At 29.8% G+C, this 20,644-nt stretch overlaps 1 protein-coding gene across 9 annotated transcripts in view; it reads left to right on the top strand.

The window, feature by feature from the left end:
* The window catches only part of LOC126769338 (apoptosis-stimulating of p53 protein 1), a 256,568-nt gene that overhangs the window by 212,516 nt on the left and 23,408 nt on the right, over positions 1-20,644 (top strand). For all 9 annotated transcript variants that reach the window (XM_050488027.1, XM_050488024.1, XM_050488025.1 and 6 more), the window contains one exon: positions 7,209-7,335. In XM_050488027.1, coding sequence (XP_050343984.1) covers positions 7,209-7,335 — 127 coding nt within the window. The remainder of the gene's footprint in view (positions 1-7,208; positions 7,336-20,644) is intronic.

Here is a 20,644-nt window from a genome sequence, read left to right as displayed (position 1 = left end):
TTTAATTATTTTTATCTATCCTCCTAAATGTATGTATTTTATTGAATTTTTGTTGACTACTTTTTTTTTTTTGCACGGTGTAATTGAAGCCACTGCTAGTAGTACAGTATCATTTGACGACACCTATGAGTTACTTTCGAGGCCTTTATGCTTTTACTATTTACCGAGCAAATCCCCATTTTATAATTTATCTGCGCTGCTGCACTTTTTCTTTATTATGTAATTTTTTTCATTTTATTCTTCGTCATTGACGTCTGATAATTATAAGTAATTATAATAATATTAAATGACTTCATTGATTATTATTTATTGGTAGTGATTATTCGTCATTATAACGTATTTTGAAACTGACTAATAACTGGCTGTAAAAAAAGTCGTATTTGTAAAGTAAATCGCGTTATTGAAAATATAAATTCATTGCTTAGTGGTAGTTTATTTGTAATGAGAAAGCACATGTTTCCAATACATGGTCATGTTTTTAATTTGATATAATGTGAATATATAAAACATTTTTCGGGGACTATTTGAAAAAAAAAACATGGAATTCAATAATGTGGAGAAAGCGGTGGCTAGCCGCGAGTTAATAATAAATTACTTAACATGCCTCATGTGGTTCCACGAGCATATTAATGCGTCTCGTGCCGGTAACGCACAAAATGAAATTTGAATTATGAATATATATCAAATTTAATCGGAAAAAGAAATCCTATGTTTATAATTCAAGTAATACTATAGCTGTAGAGTAATGAAACATTCCGGGTTCACATTTTTATCGAGGATTGCTAAACATGTTTCCTCGGCGTCATGTTGTCGACTGATTTACGATAAAATGCACGTTACAAAGCGTAATTTTGAAATTTAATTGTAGTGAGACAGTATTCGATCATGAAACTTCTTGAATGTCGTGGTCTACGTGTTGCGAGATTAAGCTATGCTCGCATGCATTGCATACCACATATTATCCCAGCAGCTACATCAGTCACACAGAAACAACAATATAAATTATCGTGGCTTTGCGGTGCCAAATATAGCTCGTTTGTGGTATGTACGCGAAAGCGGCAGGACAAGTTTTTAAAAATGGCTTTAAACTTTCCAATAAGGGTCACCAAACAATAGCCTTTAATTAATTAAAAACGATCTATTAAAAAGTAATTATATTTGAACAAGTAACAATACCTAAAATACTTTTTACGTAGTAACATAATTACATAAATAAATTTATGTTTAATTTACTTTAGTATTCTAAAATTCGTACACAACATTTTTATAAAGGTCGCCCAAGAATGAATGGAAGCGAAAAATGAAAATAATGAATGAAAGTATAAAATTTTTCCATTAAAATTCCTATTAGATTTACTATGCAAATGCTTTAAAAGTTTCCCGTTTAATTTAAAATGGGAACCGCCACTTTTTGACATGAATATACGATTTCTTTATTCCACCATTTTGAAATGAGAAAACATTGTTTTACTCATTTTCATACACCTCACTTTATAATTGTGAGGTGAAAATGTTTTCATGCATAGTAAAATAAAGTAATTAACTTTCTGAATAATTTCACAAAAAAATTAACGCGTTATACAAAACCTATTTTACCAGGAAAACTTGTGTCCGGAATGCGTTCTACAAACACAAATGACCGACGACTGACTTGTGTATATTATTTACATTTATTTACATCGAATCCGCAAGCACTATTAAATTTTTATTTAGCTGTAATTACTCTACTTATATTTGCATATATATTTATTAGTATGAATATGTATTGTTCAGTTTTTTTATGTAGTATACTTGGTTTGTCCAAATGTTGAAAAACATTTAATGGATTTCAGAGAAAGACGACTTTGTGATAATAATGAATACCAAAAGTTTAATACTTTCAAATTAAAACTCGATATCGAACGTTCGCGAATAGAGACAAACTCATCAGTTATAAAAGCTTATGCTGTTTTATTTGAAAATGAAGTCTTTTTTTATCAATACTATCTATCCAAATAAATACAACTGAGGTGTCTGGTTGTTATTTAAAAATAACTGTCTCTTTTTAAATTAATATTTGCGAGTTACTATAACATAAACTTTTTTTAGTTTACCGCTGTTACCTTATATTTTTTTTTGTATTATGTATAATTCAATGTCTATTGCATTATGATCGTTAAAATAGCATGCTGTCAATGCAAGCCGCGGGTTTTGCTAGTTTTGTACGATAATTTTAAGCAGTAGAAAAAAGTTTTTTTTGAAAAGCATACGCATTTAGGTGTTTTTTTTTCTTCTTTAACAGTCTGACATACATATAGGTATTTCAATAACTTAAAAAACAGAAGCTCTGAATCACACACAGACAAAGCTGCAAGAGTACTATATTTTCATTTACGAAATCTAATATACTAAATTACAGTGACAAAAATTCCACAGAAGCACAAATAAATTTACTTGACGTTATATCAGAACTAAAATGAGATTGAAGAACTGAGTGTAAAATCCATTATTATTATTATTTATCCATTATTCATTACTTTATATATTATTTAATAATTATAACATTTATCCTATCTATGTAGTTCAGAACATCGTAACCTACATACCGCTTCAAAAATGGTTTGCGTGTCACTTCGAGTTCTTCGAGTTGTTAAGCGAGCGAGCTTAGTTAATGTGAATGAATGAAGTATCATTTAGAATTTAATAAGACTTGGTGTCAAGATTTTTTCAGTCGATGAAAGAAAGTTAAATAATTTATAAACGAAGCTTTTAAATTGCGAACGAAAATAGGAACAAGTAATGATATTTAACCCTAATATTTTTACAATAAAGTATAAAGTCGCTTGAATTCAATGGGGACGGCGTTTCATATTTTTGAAATGAATTGTTTTTCTCCTTAATTGGCTTTCTCGGTTCATCATTCAAGAAAGAAATTTGTGGAATTGTAAAATGTATATTTTGTTAGAATAACATTATTAAATTAGCTCAATAAAAAATACGAGGTTCTTATAAAATTAAATAAATGGCAAGACATTTTCTTTTTATTCTAGGAGATACAAATTAATTAATTAATCGTTATATATAATACCTGAAATTAATAACTTTTGTCGCTTAATAAGGTCATAGCTAATATTAAGAAAAAATATTAAAAATATATTCATCATCAGTCGTTCGTTCTTGACAGACTGGTCGTGGTTGACGATGACGCATCGTTTTTGGCTAATGTAGCCCCCGCTATATGTCTCCATTTGATGCGGTCTTCAGCACCTCTAGAACATTGGACCATGGAGGTCTGTGTTGCAGCTTTTATAATATCTGTCCAACGCTTGGGTACTCGACCGCGCGACCGCTTGCCTTCCACTTGCCCATGGACAACGAGTCGTTTCATGGAGTGTTAATTTCGAACAACGTGTCCGAAGCATTTGAGAATTCGTGTTTGCACAGTCGACGATAGTCTTTTTTTGATTTTTAGTTTCTCCAAGATCGAGATGTTAGTCCGAAATGCTGTCCAAAGGATCCGCAGCAGTCGCCGCCAATACCACATTTCGGGTGCGTCAATTTTGCGTCGGTCTTTCTGTCGAACCGTCCATGTTTCTGCGCCATAAAGAAATAATATAGGGAAGACCAGGCTTCTCATCAGGCGGACTTTGGTGGCTTTTGTTATATTACGGTTGCACCAGACTCTAAAAACTCAAATGTATTTTAAATTACACACACAAACCCTTAAAATCGATAAAATTTACGCAGATGATAAATTAGTATGAAATTATCATTTATTAATTTTAATGCAAGTTATAATAAACAATTAATGTATTTAGAAAATTTACTTTTAATTAATTAATATTATCGGCTACAATCTCTATAAAGCACTGACTACTGAGTTTCGTGTATCATTAGTTATATTTAATGAAATAAAACCTAATAGTCTTTGTTTGAATATATTTGCACAGCAATGTTTGTAAGAAAAATTGTATTAATTTTGCACCAGTTTCTAATCATTTTTATCTTACAAATAAATGATATTGATGGTAGTATTATGTTTGCTTATTTTTTTTTATAAAATAGGTAGGCGAACGGGCAAATGGGCCACCTGGTAAGGTAAGTGGTGACCACCGCTCATATATATTGGCGATGTAAGAAATATTAAACATTCTTTACATTGCCAATTCGCCATCAATCTTGGGAACTAAGATGTCATGTCGCTTGTGCCTGTTGCTCTGGCTCACTCATCCTTCAAACATGAATACAACAATATTAAGTATTGCTGTTTTGCGGTAGAATTTATGATAAGTTAATGTTACCTACCACGAACTCATCATACATCATAAGGCGGGCTTGCACAAAGCCCTACCACTAAGTATCTTGAAAACTGTCCAGAAATGGTTTATAAGAGCTAGAATAAAGTTTACTTTGACTGATAAAATGTGTCACATCATCGTGTCGTATCAAAAATATTAAGTTTAATAAAATGATACAGGTAACTCGCGCGTGCAATATATTATGTGTTGAAGGAAGAAAACAGCTTAAAATAAACTTATAAATTTATAAATTAGGTCGTAATTCCTCTAAGTTACCTCTACTTGAGCTGGGTTCGTTCGTAAACACTGCCTAAGAATAAACTTCGTTTACAATGCAACCTCTTTTCGAAACTTGGTGCTTATTTAGAGGTTTTAGCCTGCCTCCATTTTAAAGTTTTATGTTATATTAGGGGATTGAAAAGTTTTTAAGCTGATTATTTAGAAATTTACTGAAATACAATAATAATATAATAACCATGATAATAATAATGAAATAATCAAATATTTATTAAAAATAATCATATAAATTTCAAGAGTAGTAAATTCATGACGTGAAAGATCAGAAATTATTTCTTTTTCAACGTATAAATCTCGTAGTTGGAGCCGGACGCCGTTAGCCTAATGCGATATTTATCGCTCCAAAAATAAACTCATTCTACCTAATAAATAAGACCAAAACGTAAATAAAATTACACTCAGATTTAACTTTGCATTCACTGTCAAGATTAATGTAATATCATTGTGTTTTATTTACTAAATTTTGGTACGACTAATTGAGATAAAGGTTTAGTTAACAACACAAACGATACGATTTTGAATTCGATAATAATATACGTGCCTTGTGTATATAGGAACATTGTAACTAATAAGATTTTACAATTTTAAATACAATTATGTATATATAATGTAATAACGTCAGAGCGTCACGGTAGCATGCGAAAGCGATCCCATGGCGCTCCTCGTTAAGATGGAGAGGGTACCGCTCATTTTTTAATGGGTATTCCGATGTTCGGGGTGCACTCGGCGCCTTGGACACCGGCGAGCCCCACATACACCTCCACTGTTCCCGTGGGGGAAACGCGTAACGCGTTTTTCCAGCGATAAAAAAAAACAATACAATCGCTATTTATAAATATGCATACTTTCATTTCCAATTTAAAGGTATTAATAAATCAATTCTTCCACCCGACCTTGAACTTAAACTTCTGCTAAGGGTGTGTAGGACTTTTTATTTGTGTGTGTGTCGTTTACAATCGTAACGTTGAGGCATAGTACACTAGACATAATAGCTAAGTAATTGTTGTGACGTATATATGCATATACTGTCCCAGAAAGTGATAATTACGTTAACGGCTTTATGACGGCCCTCATTTATTTTACTACCAAACATAAATACTTTGTTTGTACAGTGTTTCTGTCTTAAAATTACAAGATAAATGGCATGAAATATCGCATGATTAGATACTTGTAATGGCTTCTATTTCTTACATTACTAATATCGATGAGTAAAACTTACATCAAGGTGCCTGTTGTTGGGTAGGCTTTTATTTTCTATTAAAAAATAATCTTATCACACATTTGCTGTCAATTAAAAACGTAAATATTTCAAATATCGATTTTCCAAATTACTGACAAGATAGATTTGTAAAAATAATAACTTCCAAGTCGAAAGACATTTAATTAATATCATAGATAGAAAATCTGACGTTGTAGTGAAATTCGAGGATAGCACACACTAAATGTCAGTTGTACATTTTCTTAAGGAAAACGTGCAGCTGTTTAGCTATTACTGAACGCCTCGTAGCTATTACAATAATAACTTCATATTTTCCTATACATTATATAATAACTTGCCTTTTACTGGACTAGATAGAGTCGATAACACTTTTACAGGTCGTTGTCTATAAATATTTCAGAAAACGGTTCCATAAAACGTTTAAAGTGTATTTTGATTTACATAAATGCTAAAGAAAGAAAAAAAATACGCTTCCTTATAGTTTTATTTTATTTTAGATCCAAGATGAATCCTTATCTGATTTTTTTTGTGTTTGTGGGTCGGTCTTGTATGTCACAAGCCCGTAGTGTACGATAAACGTGATGTTTATTTTAATTAAGATAATTAAAAAAAGTAAGAATTATCGGGTTAAAGTGGAAAATTAAAAAGACCACAAATCATCATTTTTTAATAACGCAATAAATATACATGTTTTTGTATAAAAAATAAGATATGAGTAGTTTCGTTTTTTATTAATTCAAAACGAGTAAATATTTCATATAAAATAACGACTTTTAGTTTTCCTCTGATGCCTATTTAAAATTACTATTTAAAGATTTAGATTATATTTAGAAATTATATATACTAAATTATTATTAATAACTTTCATTTATAAATTCTATCGAATGCGTTATATTGTTTACTCACTTAGTTATTTTAAAATAACTATTTTTTTAATTCTATCTCTTGTAAATTTCATGAAAATTTTCACTCTTTATAAACTTTCTATTATATTAAATACGAAGGATACCGACGTTTGACGACGAATCCAGAATATTTCAATAGGAATTTAGCGTTTAATTCCGTCAGTTTAAATGTAAAATGTTTAATTATGTATGTATAAATTATCTGTTGGTCGCTGGGTGTAGGAAAACATTTGAGGAAATCTGCAAGTTGATGATGATGTTACATACAGTTACAGGTACTCACCCTTTGATATACAGCGGAATATGTCGAGACTTCTGTCTTATGGCCCTTTAACCCCCAATACTTTTTTACTGTTATATTTGTAAGATATACTAAGCAGAATAAAATATGAATATTAAGTATGAATCTAGTCTTATCGTCATAAAGATTATGTGACACCCTTCGTCTTAAATTTAAATGTTATAATTTACTAATATGAATTTGACGTATCATTTTATCAATGTTAACAGGTGGCGGTAGAAGGCGAACGGTTGCGAAGGCTGCGCGAGCGCGTCGAAGCGCAAGAACAGAAACTACGGAGGTTAAGGGCGTTGCGAGGCCAACTTGACAGAAACAAACAAGCGAATATCGCTCTTAGTGAGTATATAATAAATATTTAATTGCTTTGATCGAAACAATCGTGAACCACGTGTACGTTTCGATCGTGGTGCTCTGAATTATGTTCAAGATGATTAATTGATGTTTAGTATAAAAGTAGTTGCATAAATGCAATACAATGTTTTGACTTTAAGCCAATTATATTTCAATGAAAATATAAAGAATACTGATAACATAATTTTATACGTTATTCATAATACTTTTAAAATATTGACATGAACTGAAAATAATTTCTAAAGTATTTACGTTTAACGCCAATCCGCAATCCTTATGGAATCCTTATGGAATCCTTCTTAAAAAGAGTTTTCTGCTCTGCAATGAAATGTTTACCTGGGGGTAGGGCTTTGTGCAACCTCGTCTATATAGGTACCACCCACACTTCAGATATTCTACAGCCAAACAATTTTAAGTATTGTTGTTTTCTGGTTTAAAGGGCGAGTGAGCCTATGTAACTACAGCTACAAGTGACATAACTTCTTAGTTCAAAGGGTTGGTGTATGTTCACCATCAGCTAGCACATTTGTCCGTCAGCCTATTTATTTCATAAAAAAGTTGCTTTGATAATTGATAATTTATATTCCTACGTTAATATTTAAAACAAACGGGTTTCCAGATATTTAAACTTCATTAATGTATTAGAGAAATAAGTATTATCGAATATAACGACTTCGTAGTCAATTTTATCTTCTTGAAGTATATAAAAATTGTCCGAAATATTCGTAAAATTCATTTCAGAATTTTTAAACAATCTAGGTACGAATCAATATCTCGTCTGTGCCAATTCCAATTAGTGTGAGGATCCATTTCACTAGTATTTTACGAGTAACTCTATTTGAGCAAAGATTAATATTTCTATATAAGTAACTATATGTTTTCACCTATAATCGTCTACATGATATATATAATATTAATAAATATCTTGCAATATTTTTGCAATCGTGGTTGGGCTCTGAGCACATTTCTTACTTTCCTTCTATGAGGTGATTATAAATAAAATTCATATTTTAGAACATATTTTAGTCGCTATAAGCGATTACTGAGAGATTCTGTAAACTGAAATATGTAGACGTATGTAATACCTTGTACATTATACAATTTTATAATAATTTTAGTCTATTATTTTTTCTTGGACCAAATTACTTTTGACTAGCAGACACATTTAACATACTGTTACTGCACTCATTAGTACTAAACATAATTTAAGATAGTTTTATTTCTGTAAGCGTATCCGGGTAATGGATATTACAGGACTGCTTACAGTCAGTTGGCAAGAGTAGAGAAATAAAACGATCTTAAACTTAAGTTTTGTCAACATTTCTTTTTCGGGATAAAGTTCTGAACTAACTATATGAACATTGTCCTGCTATTATAAGGATCAATGTGCAAATAACATATATACACCTTACTCAAATTTTAATATGAAATAATAAAACAAATTATTCATTCCATAAAATAAACAATTCATGTAATATTCAAGCAATTATTATTTTAAATACAGTTGACCGTCCATTAAAATTGTTATAATCCTCACAGGGATTGAACAAGTGAAACATTTTGTTCGGAACTCGTCTGGTTAATCGTGCAATTAATTTTCTCTTTCTGGGATAAACATTCAAATATAACCATCTCATAGTATAACCATCTCATAGTATAACCTGAACTTTATAAGCTTAATGGCTATACACATGAATATAAAAGTTTTGAATATATTTCATATAAGCTTTTTTACAAAACTAATAAAACTATTTTTGGTTGCTTGTTATGAAATATTCTAAAACTCTTATATTTATTATGCTATGTGAACACCGTCCAATTTATACTTTTGGATAATACAATTGTATTTATTAATCCATTAAGTTCGATGTGATCTTGAAATGTTTAAAACGTATAGACAGTGCATACAAATCAATAATTTTGTTTTTATTATTAATCGGACGCGCTAAAAGGTTATCGCTCATTTAAAAAACGTTGCAAAATATCTTTTGATTAACTTTTAATATATAATTCAAGTATTTAGTCAATTTTATTCAATAAACGTTATTAATAAACGTTAATATTTCGACGGCCATTCTTTTAAACATTGTTTTAGCATCTGTTTAGTTGAACACAGATTTCTCTCTTTCTGACATCAATGATATGATATTCGAAAGAAGAAGACATGTCATTGTTTAACTAAATCGCTAAACATAATTTACAGGTAAACTCGCTCGTCGTTCTTAAATTTTTATATCTAAGTGTCTTTAGCAGTCGCGTTCAAACGTTCAATTGATGATTCAAATAAATACAATTTACTTTGATTTTAATATTATGTAGGAAAAATATTATATTTAATTTGTTATATTAATTTAATTAAGGGTGAAAAACGTTAAAAAGAGCTGCTCATATTTAATAAACAAAATTTTATACTTAATAATAAAACCGGAAAATAAATAAATTGGGGATATTGACGAATGAACGATTTTTTTATGATAAAAGTGAAAATTTTGTTTCCATATCTAAATTTTTATTTTTTATTTCTCAATGGGAAATATACTTTGAATTTTGGAGGACTCAAACTGAATTCATAATTTATAAAATTCTTATTACCTATCTACGTAATTGGTTTTAAAAATTCACAATGTAATTTTAGCGAGACTCGTAAATCTCACCTGGGGCACTTCTACCTATAATTTGAGTCAACGTTATTGTTACTTCAAATACAAAAACTTAATTAAAGTTGGCAGTGATAAAAACTGAAAATGTCTTTACTTTATATGTCTGATTCAAATGAAGGAAACGCTAAAAGTTATATGAAGGAAACGTGATACAGTGAAAAAAATGCAGTAATATTTAATATTAAATTAATTTTATTTTTGCTTATTTATAAATAAAAAAATCACGTTGTTGGATAATAAGTAATTATATCATGGACTATCAACTGGATATTTCTTTTATAAAGATTTTATCTTATCGGTTATTACCTTATGTTAAGAAATGCATACATTATTACGTAAAACCGTTGCAAAAATTAATTAATATATATACAAAAAAAACATATCATTAATTTGTTTTTTTTTTGACAATATGTTTCTACTCTTATATTAAAATGATACAAATGACTCAAGCGAATTGTCCGTTTAAAACAAAAACAATAATCATTCATAATTTCAATTGAGTCAGTAGTTAGTTACTTAAAAAGTATTTAAATTATCTGATTTGAAATACGTGTCGAATGAATACGTGAAATTGTTCCAATTCCGAGGTCGAGTCGTTTGAGATAGTAGGGATAAGTAATTCAACGTTTGAAAGAAACGACGATGACCGACAAGAATTGTACTCGAATCGCACAAAATCTGGCGTAAATTTTTAGACGTTACAGGAATGGTTTGTGTATGCCATACTCTTGAGCAAGAGAGACCTTTAGGAAAGGATTTGGAAATTTTGTCTACTATGTCACTATTTGACTAGTAATAGGGGGATATATATGTACATAAGAATATTTGTCACAGAATTTCAATCGATATCCGACACTTTCTTGTTTCCTCGTGATGATAGGTCTACATGTCAGCCCCCCTTTGTTAGTCAGCTTACTTACATCCATATGTATTATATGTATAATATATATTGAGATATCTAAATTGCTTTTAATCAGTCGATTGTAATTGCGAATGTGTTTGACATTTAATCTGCTTGATTAAAGGCCAGTAAGACAAGAGCCCTTGTCGAGACTGTAAATAGGAATTCGATTGTATACCGTAATTTCCGTCCGAATGCATACTATTGCATAAGGAATGATCGTTCTGGAATACCAAATTCAACCTACAATGGAGGGTTTTCAATTAATGTCCAGGCTATTGTATTCAAGTACTACTACTATTGTAACGTCATCTTTGAGATATGATATTGGTATTAAGTTAACGTTTGACGGTTGTCATTAAATTTTATAATATTTAATTAACGTCTAGTGCCAATACAGTCATAATAGTAATTGAAAATTTGAAAACAAAAAACAATTATGAATTTGTATTTTTCAATTTATTTTTTTGACCTTTTTTGTTATTTAGTTCGGTTAACAAACAGAGAAGAAATTGGTACTGAACTGTTTTTTTCTTTGCCTATTTTACTTAAAGAAAATTAAATATTCCAGGATTCCTTTTCTAAAAATGTTGTATAATGAATCAGCAAATATCATCATGTACATGTATATGTCATATGTTATGTTTTATATTTTTTCTACACATTTGATCCCATAAAAGTGTGCAATTTAGATACAATGTCAAACTGATCCATTTTAAAATAACAAATATAAATATCGCACTCACAGATTTGACCTTAAATAAATACACACAAAATTCAATAAGTTATATCAGTTCATTTCTATTGAAAAAAATATGTTCGATGTTGTCGTAAAAAACATTGAAGAGATTTCAGTTCCTAATTTCTATGATTAAAAATATATTGAAAGCTTAAGCAAAATAATTACGAAATAAATGGGTCATAATATTATATACATTTGTCTAATCTTTTATCTAAAAAATTACTTCTATTCTTTATCTTATAATGAGATTAAGCTGAGATGGCCCAGTGGTACGAACGCGTGAATCTTAACCGATGATAATGGGTTCAAACCCGGGCAAGCACCACTGAATTTTCATGTGCTTAATTTGTGATTATAGTTCATCTCGTGCTATACGGTGAAGGAAAACATCGTGAGGAAACCTGCATGTGTCTAATTTCACTGAAATCTGCCACATGTGTATTCCACCAACCCGCATTGGAGCAGCGTGGTGGAATAAGCTCCAATACCTTCTCCTCAAAACGAGGAGAGGAGGCCTTTAGCCCAGCAGTGGGACATTCACAGGCTGTTACGGAGATTATAAAACATTTTCATCGGAGAAGTTTTAACACATCGGAATAAATCAAACTTGGTGTTCGAGGCACAAAATCTATTCTATACACGACGGATAGCAAATGGAATGTCAATTTGAGATCTAACGGCCGGCTATATCGTATCGATCACCGCTTGCCTAAAATTGAGCATAATGCTAGCTTTCCACTTAGGCGACATAATCCAGGATATCATCAAAAATGAGTATACTTTATAAAACACGTAATAATTAATCAAAGTTTTAAGTAGAATATGGATGTTGCCCCATCCGTCATCTTGAATTATCTTTCTGGTCTGGACTCTTATGGAAAATTATTAGGTAAATCATAATTTATTCTGATCGAAATGATTAGTATAACGTTTTCAGGAGTATCTTAAATATCCTTCATACAAATATAGGTTCTATGTTTAGTGCTATGTAGCATAGTGCTATTAACAAGTCAAATTTTATACTAAAATTTTATATAAAAAACAACAGTATTAATATTAAGCATGAATAGTGTTTCACAAGACGTGTGTAAATAATGCAAGTTTCAAACTAATAATAATAATTTAATAGCATAAATTAAAACCGTACTCTGGTTGCTTTGAAAACAACGCAATCTAATAAAAATTCGAGGAATAAATTCCATGCCTTTTATTGGAGACGAGTCTTTATTTTCTATACGGACAGAAATACGAAGCGTTAAAATTGTAGGGGCGTATACACTGGTTCACTATTATAAACTTTCGGTTTTGCAGCTGAAATAGATTAAAAGTTAGTTGAAATGCGAAATTAGTTTTACGTGTGGACGGGTACAAATTAATCCGTCAAAATATCATTTATCTCGTAACACCATAATAATATTAATTCGCTACTACGGTGAGTTAATTAGTATTCATTTATATTTTGTGTCTCATTTTCTGTTACAAATATGTTTAAGACCTGTCTAACTATCAATGTGAACTTACTGGATATGGAATTATTATAGAATATTTATTATTTATAAATTTCATTAGATACAAACTGTCAACATAAAGCTGGAATCGTCAGAATTCCTGGTGAACGTAAAACATTGTATAGGAGATTTATAGATCTCAATTTTTTAAAACCAATACAGTAACAGCCTGTGAATGTTCCACTGCTGGGCTAAGGCCTCCTCTCTCATTTGAGGAGGTTTGGAGCTTATTCCATCACGCTGCTCGAATGCGGGTTGGTAGAATACAATGTGGCATAATTTCAATGAAATTAGATACATGCAGGTTTCCTCACGATTATTCCTTCACCGTCAAGCACGTGATGAATTATAAACACAAATTAAGCACATGAAAATTCAGTGGTGCTTGCCCGGGTTTGAACCCGGTCACCAATTAAGATTCAAGCGTTCTAATCACTGGGCCATTTCGGCTTAAAACCAATATATCGACATATGTATAGACAAGATGCCGAAGACAAAAGATAGTGCGTTAAGATTTCTTAATTATAACATTCGAATGACTGCTGGTATTGCTTTATAATATTTAAAAAAAAACGTAAGTAAAATCGTACCCAAGTAAAGTCTGAAAGATAAATTGTTATCATGTGAGTATTCTTACTTTGTAAGATTACAGTAGTATATCTAATATATACAAACATAAAATCCTTTACTTTTATTTGACTTGCTTGAAAATATTGTACGAGATTACCTTGCAGATGCAAAGTTTATGATATCATTTCATATTGAGTCGTCCAAATTATATAAGGTTCTGTGTTCGATACTAGTATAATGTACATAAATGTTTCTATGCGATATTAGAAATTGAAATAGAACGATCTTGATCTGAGATCGTGGCCCAGTTATCTAGACTTTTAGTGATTTCTAGAATTTTAATAACATAGGAACATTATTAATATATAAAATTTGTACGAAAAAAAGGTTGTTTATTATTTACATGATTAATAGTTGAATAACAATTTAAAAAAAATGCAGCTGATCTAAACTCACTTTAAATAAATGTGATTTTTCATAGTTTGTACAGACAAACCTAGGTGGGTATCATATACACGCCGTTTACTTTACTTAAAATATGCTATTATTATATTTATTAGTGTTGATGTGGTTTGGTTACAACTGTCAGTGAGCTATTGCAATTATAGTCACAAGGGACATATCCTGTGGCTCGCGGCGCAATGACCGTGTTACTCACTAGATTGTTTGATGAATTTGGCTTAAGGTAGTTCTTTTCTTTCAAAATAAAAAAAACTTTTTTGTTTAAACGATAATGTAAAGAAAAAAAAATTAAACTAAGGAGTATTTAAACCCAGGTTAACGAAACACAAAGTTATTGTATAACGTCGTTTGTGGATAAAATATTTTTATATAACAAACAATAACCGATGGATAAAAGTATTAGCGGGATATAAATTTAAACTTCCTTTTCGAGAATTTTCTTGCTTACCTCACGACTAAGCTCCGGGTTATGAATTCTTCTAGCAGCAGTTTGTTTACGGTCGCCTTAAAAATATTATACCTAGCTCTTTCATGAAATGAATGAATCTTTTTTACAAAGAATGATTGAGTACTACGTAAATATTTTAAAAACATATTTTATACCTAATTTCTTAAATTTCAAAATGGAAACGATACCTACTAGATGTTTTTAACAACATTGCTAATGCGATTATGCTTGAAAGGAATTTCATATTATGCTAGTGATATTTTTCATTACTTACGACCTTATTACGGTTACTTAGAGTATAAAAATGATTAGCACGCTTTTTATATTTATTACATAATAAAAACATCAATTAATGGACTATCGGCCATATTTATAAATGTTGTTCAGCGGATGATTTGTAAAACAATGCAATGTCTTTTTCTTGTAATGTTAAATCAATAATGTTTATTTAAACAGTTGCTTAGCTACGTCTATAAGTAAGGCCGTTCGTGGTTTTAAAGATTTTTATATTACCCCGACTAAATATTTGAATTTAATTATCGTTTGAAATTTTGTCAAATACATTTTGACAAAAAAATATCGTTCGTAAAATTTTAAGTCTGCGAACAGCTATTACGGCTGTGTGTTGATGTATCGTTTTAGTCATTATGTGTCTTTAACTGATGACCATTAAATTAAATCTTTCGCTTGGTGCTTAAAGGTCCAATATTAATAATCCTTACTTTTAGAAATTAGAACAGAAACAATGAGCAGATGTTGATTGTTTCATAGCAGATATTGCGTAATATTGTGAGTATTAGTAAGGCTAAGCTTATGCCGTTTTAGAAAAAAATAACTATAGTGGTTTTTAAAATATTCGGCAAATGACAAAATGTGTTTTACATTTTACTCAAAATTGTACGTTGGCCCTTTTAGCACCAGGCCACGGATGAATAAAGCCGTTATGCCTAAGAAGCGCTTAAGCAGCGTGAAAAATAATGATAGTAACTTTAAAGAAAAATATATTTTAGAAATTTATAAGGATTATACAGCCTATATTCTCAAAACCTCCTCAAAAGGAGACCTTAGCGTATCAGTGGCTATTTACAGCCTTTTACTTAATACTGAGTTATATAATAGGCTTTGGAACAAGTGAAATTGTAGCCCGTGCATGTTCCACTTTTGGGCAGTAATATTTCTTCATAACGTTGGTGCTTATTCCACCACACTGCACTGCAGATTGTTGGATATGGCAGAATTTAATACCACACTTGCAGGTTTCTTTAAGATGTTATATTTCGCCGCCGAGCACAAATTTAAAGACATAAATATAAAATTGGATTGACCGAATTAAAACCAGCCATCTTCAGTTTAAACTTTATTAAAATTATTTTTATTATATTCGTTTAATAATATATGGAAAAAAAAAGCTTTTTTGTCCCATGTAAGATTTTAACAACGACATCATTAAAACAATATCTAAACGTATGTATACAAATGTGATTTGCTATAATTGTTATTTAATTTAACTATACTACAACTACTTAATGATATAAAATATTTAATTCTTACTTTTTTATTATAATAATATAATTTTATGATATTTAAAACAAATTCTTATTTAAAATTAGTCTTCTTATATCGTTTTACACGAAACAATATCCAATTACTTAGATAAAAGTTTACTTTTTATAGAATATCATTCGCTAGATAAATGTTCTTAAGACGTAATAAAAGAAAGATTTGTGTGATAGCAACCGTTACATAAAACAAATGCTGAGATTATTATGTGGGAACGTACAATTCGCAATACAAAAAGTACAATTCTCTTTCAGATTGAGAAATAAAGCTTAGCAATTGAATATGAGAAAACGACGATAAGATGTTCCATATTCAATTCATTAATTTATTATATATACAATATTAAATAAATAATATAAATGCGCGTCAAGTAATCGTTGCTTTTCGTACAGCTGTATATAATGCATCAAGTAATATTGACTTTCTTATCTTTACTCTGTAGAATGGTCATTTAAATTTAATTAAAAAATGACGATTTGAACGTTCTATTAATATTAAACTAAGTATGCTTTGATTAATTGAAAATAATTATTATAAATTGATGTAGTATTTTTCATTTGTTATATTACCATTCTTATATCTTTGGATTTTTTAAGTTTTTTAATTTATAAATGTCACAGAGAACAGTCGAAATAACTAAAAGACGATATATATAATATGAATATATGATGTCCACCAAATAATTAATGTAACTTGGCGGTAGGGCTTTATGCAGAAAACACCCACAAATCACATATTCTACATCCAAACAGCAATACTGTTTGAGTGGTGAGTGAACCAGTGTAACTTTAGGCACAAGGGACGAAACATCTTAGTTACCAAATTTGGTGACGCATTAATTATGTAAGAATGGTTAATATTTCTTAAAGCGCTAATGTCTATGGGCGATGGTAACCATTTACTAATTTACAATCAGGTGGCCCATTTGCGCGTCCTCCACGCGCTACTTAATATTGTATGGAGAAAAAAACATATTTTATAACTGAGTTCTTATTTACTTGAAATGATAATGTTCTTTTGTTTATTTTTAATTAGCTGTAAATTACCTGTTAATAATAGATTCGGATAGCTTACTTCTAAAAATGCACTGATTTGTAATTCTACTATCGTTGTATATTGTCTTTGCTTTTTAAATACTATATCTCACTTTTCCTATAATAGTCATTACTGAGATACGTTATTTGGTAAATAGTGCATTATAAATAACGCGATTGTAATTTGCTAACACAAAATATTATACATATAATGATAGATTTATTTAGATACTAGATATAAATATTTTTTCAATATGTGTACTTGAACATAGTTAAAAAAGTCGTAAGAGTTCTTATACAAAAATCATTTTTTTTTTGGATATGGTAACATTAATAATAAACTTTAGCCCCTTATAAAAAACTTTAAAAATACATAAATATATATAAGTTTATTACTTCGTAAAACATCCCCGTTTATAATATTTTTGTTTAATTTGAAATATCTAAATCAAATCAATAAATAATATGTGAACAACAACACCGTTTTCAAATTTGACAATGTGGCATGTTCCCGTACCAGGCACCGAACAACACGGAACGACACGGAACTAGCCACGCATTCATAAGTCGCTGAAAATCAATAACTTTCATAGTTACTTGTTACGGTTTTGTGTTGATTGTTTAGAAGTAAAACTTTGTGGTCGTGCTCAGAAGTGCTTCTTGCTTTCGCTTGGCTATTTTTGTCATTTGTATTGGAACCTTATACACAAACTAACGAATATACTATCGGCTTTTTCAGAAAAGTACTGTTGTTCAAATAATTCATGATATTTTACTACCGCAAGTAGCTTTGATAAGTACAGACTTTAGTAGTTAATCTAAATAAGTTAAAAAATGAAATATGCCTTTATTGTTAAACTATTTTCCCAAAAAATACTTTTACTTATGAAGATTTTGTCTCTTAGTTTTCTATATAGACAACATATAAAAATATGTTTATTTATGGTAACCACTAATGAGCATTTTAATTATACACAATTTTCATAAGTTATTGCGTTGCCGATATTCTACTGAGAACAGGAAGGCTAATTCCACGCGACTGGAGCAGCGTAGTTAGTTTACCACTTTTTAATCAGTTTGAACGAAGAACTAACAAACTACGATACATCATTACTTTGTCTTTTATTTTCGTACTAAAAACTTCGCTGGCTTATCCGATTTATTTAGGGCGGCGCAGTTGGGTTTTACTCTTCCATTTATCTTTATCTCTAGTCAAATCCTCAGCTACTTACTTACTTATATATAGTAACAATAATATTTATTTATTTTATAAACTTACATTACATTATGCAAACAGTACATTATGCATTGTGATAATTTTACACCATTTTATCGTCTTATTGCCTTCACTTTTGACAGGGCTTGGTTTTTTGGCCCTTTTGGAATTGAAATTGCGATTCAACGGAGAAATGCTGTAAGCATTCTTGTCATCATTCCACGCGGTCGTGATTTGTACAGTAACTACTGCATATATTTTTCATTTTATTCGTATATGCTTATTTAAGACAAAATATCTTGATGTATTATAAAAAACTTACAATATCAAAATTTTATTATTACTACTACACGGATTGATTGAGTTGAAATCTTAAAAACACAAAATATAGGCCTGTTATATATAAGGTTAAGTTCATATTTTCGTGATAATATATATTCTTCCCGCGTTATATATTAATAATATGTGTTTTCTGAAGAGTAAGAAACGTTTGAGAGATCATTTTTCATGTTAACCCTCGTAAGTGTTAAACGCCCGTTTTGTTTTTGCTCGTACATCAATTTACGTCAGTTAAACTTTTTGTGGTCTGTGTCGAAGGAAATCTATATGATATTGTTAATAAATTTTATAATTAATGTTGATTCTGCTTAGTGAAATATCGTGAAGTATTGTTTTCTAGTAAGTTTAGAGAAGGACTTATATGTAGTATAAATTTAAATTAAAATATTTATTATACCGTTAGTCTTGGTGTCACTGTTCTTGGCCACAGTGGGTAGGTCTTGGGTAGGTCTTATCAATTATCAACTTTGAATTGATTTATGGTGAATTGAAGGGTAATCGAGTGAAATTAAAGGGGACGTAACATTGTAGATAGTTATGTTGTTGTTATTGATCGCATAGGCGTTGACCGTGTAAGAAGTGGTTTGTACTTCCGGCCACTTATCATCCGGTGACGTAATTGTTCGGCGGTGTCGCTAAAAAAACAATTCAAAGTATATATATACATATCAATTCTAATTTGAAATTAAGGATATTTTATTATTTTTCTAAAGTTATTTAATTTCCTTAATAAATTATCTTTCAATTTATCAATGAGTAACTTGTAAGTAATTTATAGTTTTATCAGAATAATTAATTTGAACGCTATGAATTTACGCATTAAATAAATGAAACTTTGGTTAGAAGTAATTTATTAAACACTATGTTGATATATGAGTTATGTAAATATATTAAACCTCAGCCGTTTTATCTTTCCATTTGAATAATCTGAATTATAAGAAAACTTTTTTAAAACAAATTGCTTTTCACATTGACTAAATGTTTTGTTAATAGGAAAAAGTATGAATGAATTCTAAACATTTATACATATAGAAAACCAATTCAATTTTTTTTTTGTTTTATTATTCGATATGCCAGCAAATATTAAAAAAAAAACTATATATAGAGACTGAATAAGTTGTGTTTTATTTAAAAATATATATATATTAAATTATTTTTTTTAGAATATGTAGTTTAACTGAATGCTTAACTTGAATTTAAGTTATTGTCATATCACTAAACTTGATGAAATAAAAATAAAATTAATTTATCTATTACTTAGCGCTGAAAGTTAATTTGAGGTAATGATTAATTAAATTAAAAGTATTTTTTGTTCCGACTTTTAATTACAATAAAATTTAAAGCACTTCTTTTTTTATTAAGAGTAATTTTAGTGTTAAGTTAGTACTAAATAGTGTAGGTAAGCAAAGTTAAGTTGATAAATAAGCCTTAGAAATCGAAAGACGGGTATTTAGATAGTTCACGACTACCGTCTCGAACTTGCTCTATTTGAGGCTTCGGGCGAAACGAGCCTTTGTTTTATCACCATATTATTCAATGGAGTTTATTAGGAATTTAGCTCCAGTAATAACTTAGAGAGCTGAATATATTGGATTAGTCTAGGAGAGCGTAAAATGTTTAAATATTTAATAAGATGATGAATTTCCCATCCCAGTTTTTAAGTAATACAGGCAAACGGACCACCTGTGGTAAGTGTTTATCGTGATATATAAAACTTCCCACTGTAATAAATAAAATAATAACCTTTCTAAGCTTATGTGACATCAGTAATGTCTAAGATGTTATACGTTCTGAGTCTTGTCTGTTCTTCTCAGTAAAATCTGCATTCCGAACCGGTTATAACCGGTAGCTTTT

The sequence above is a fragment of the Nymphalis io genome, chromosome 7 (assembly GCF_905147045.1).
Source record: "Nymphalis io chromosome 7, ilAglIoxx1.1, whole genome shotgun sequence".
Lineage (NCBI taxonomy): Eukaryota > Metazoa > Arthropoda > Insecta > Lepidoptera > Nymphalidae > Nymphalis > Nymphalis io.
The sequence above is the reverse complement of the archived record's forward strand: the minus strand, read 5'-3'. Positions and strand labels throughout refer to the sequence as shown.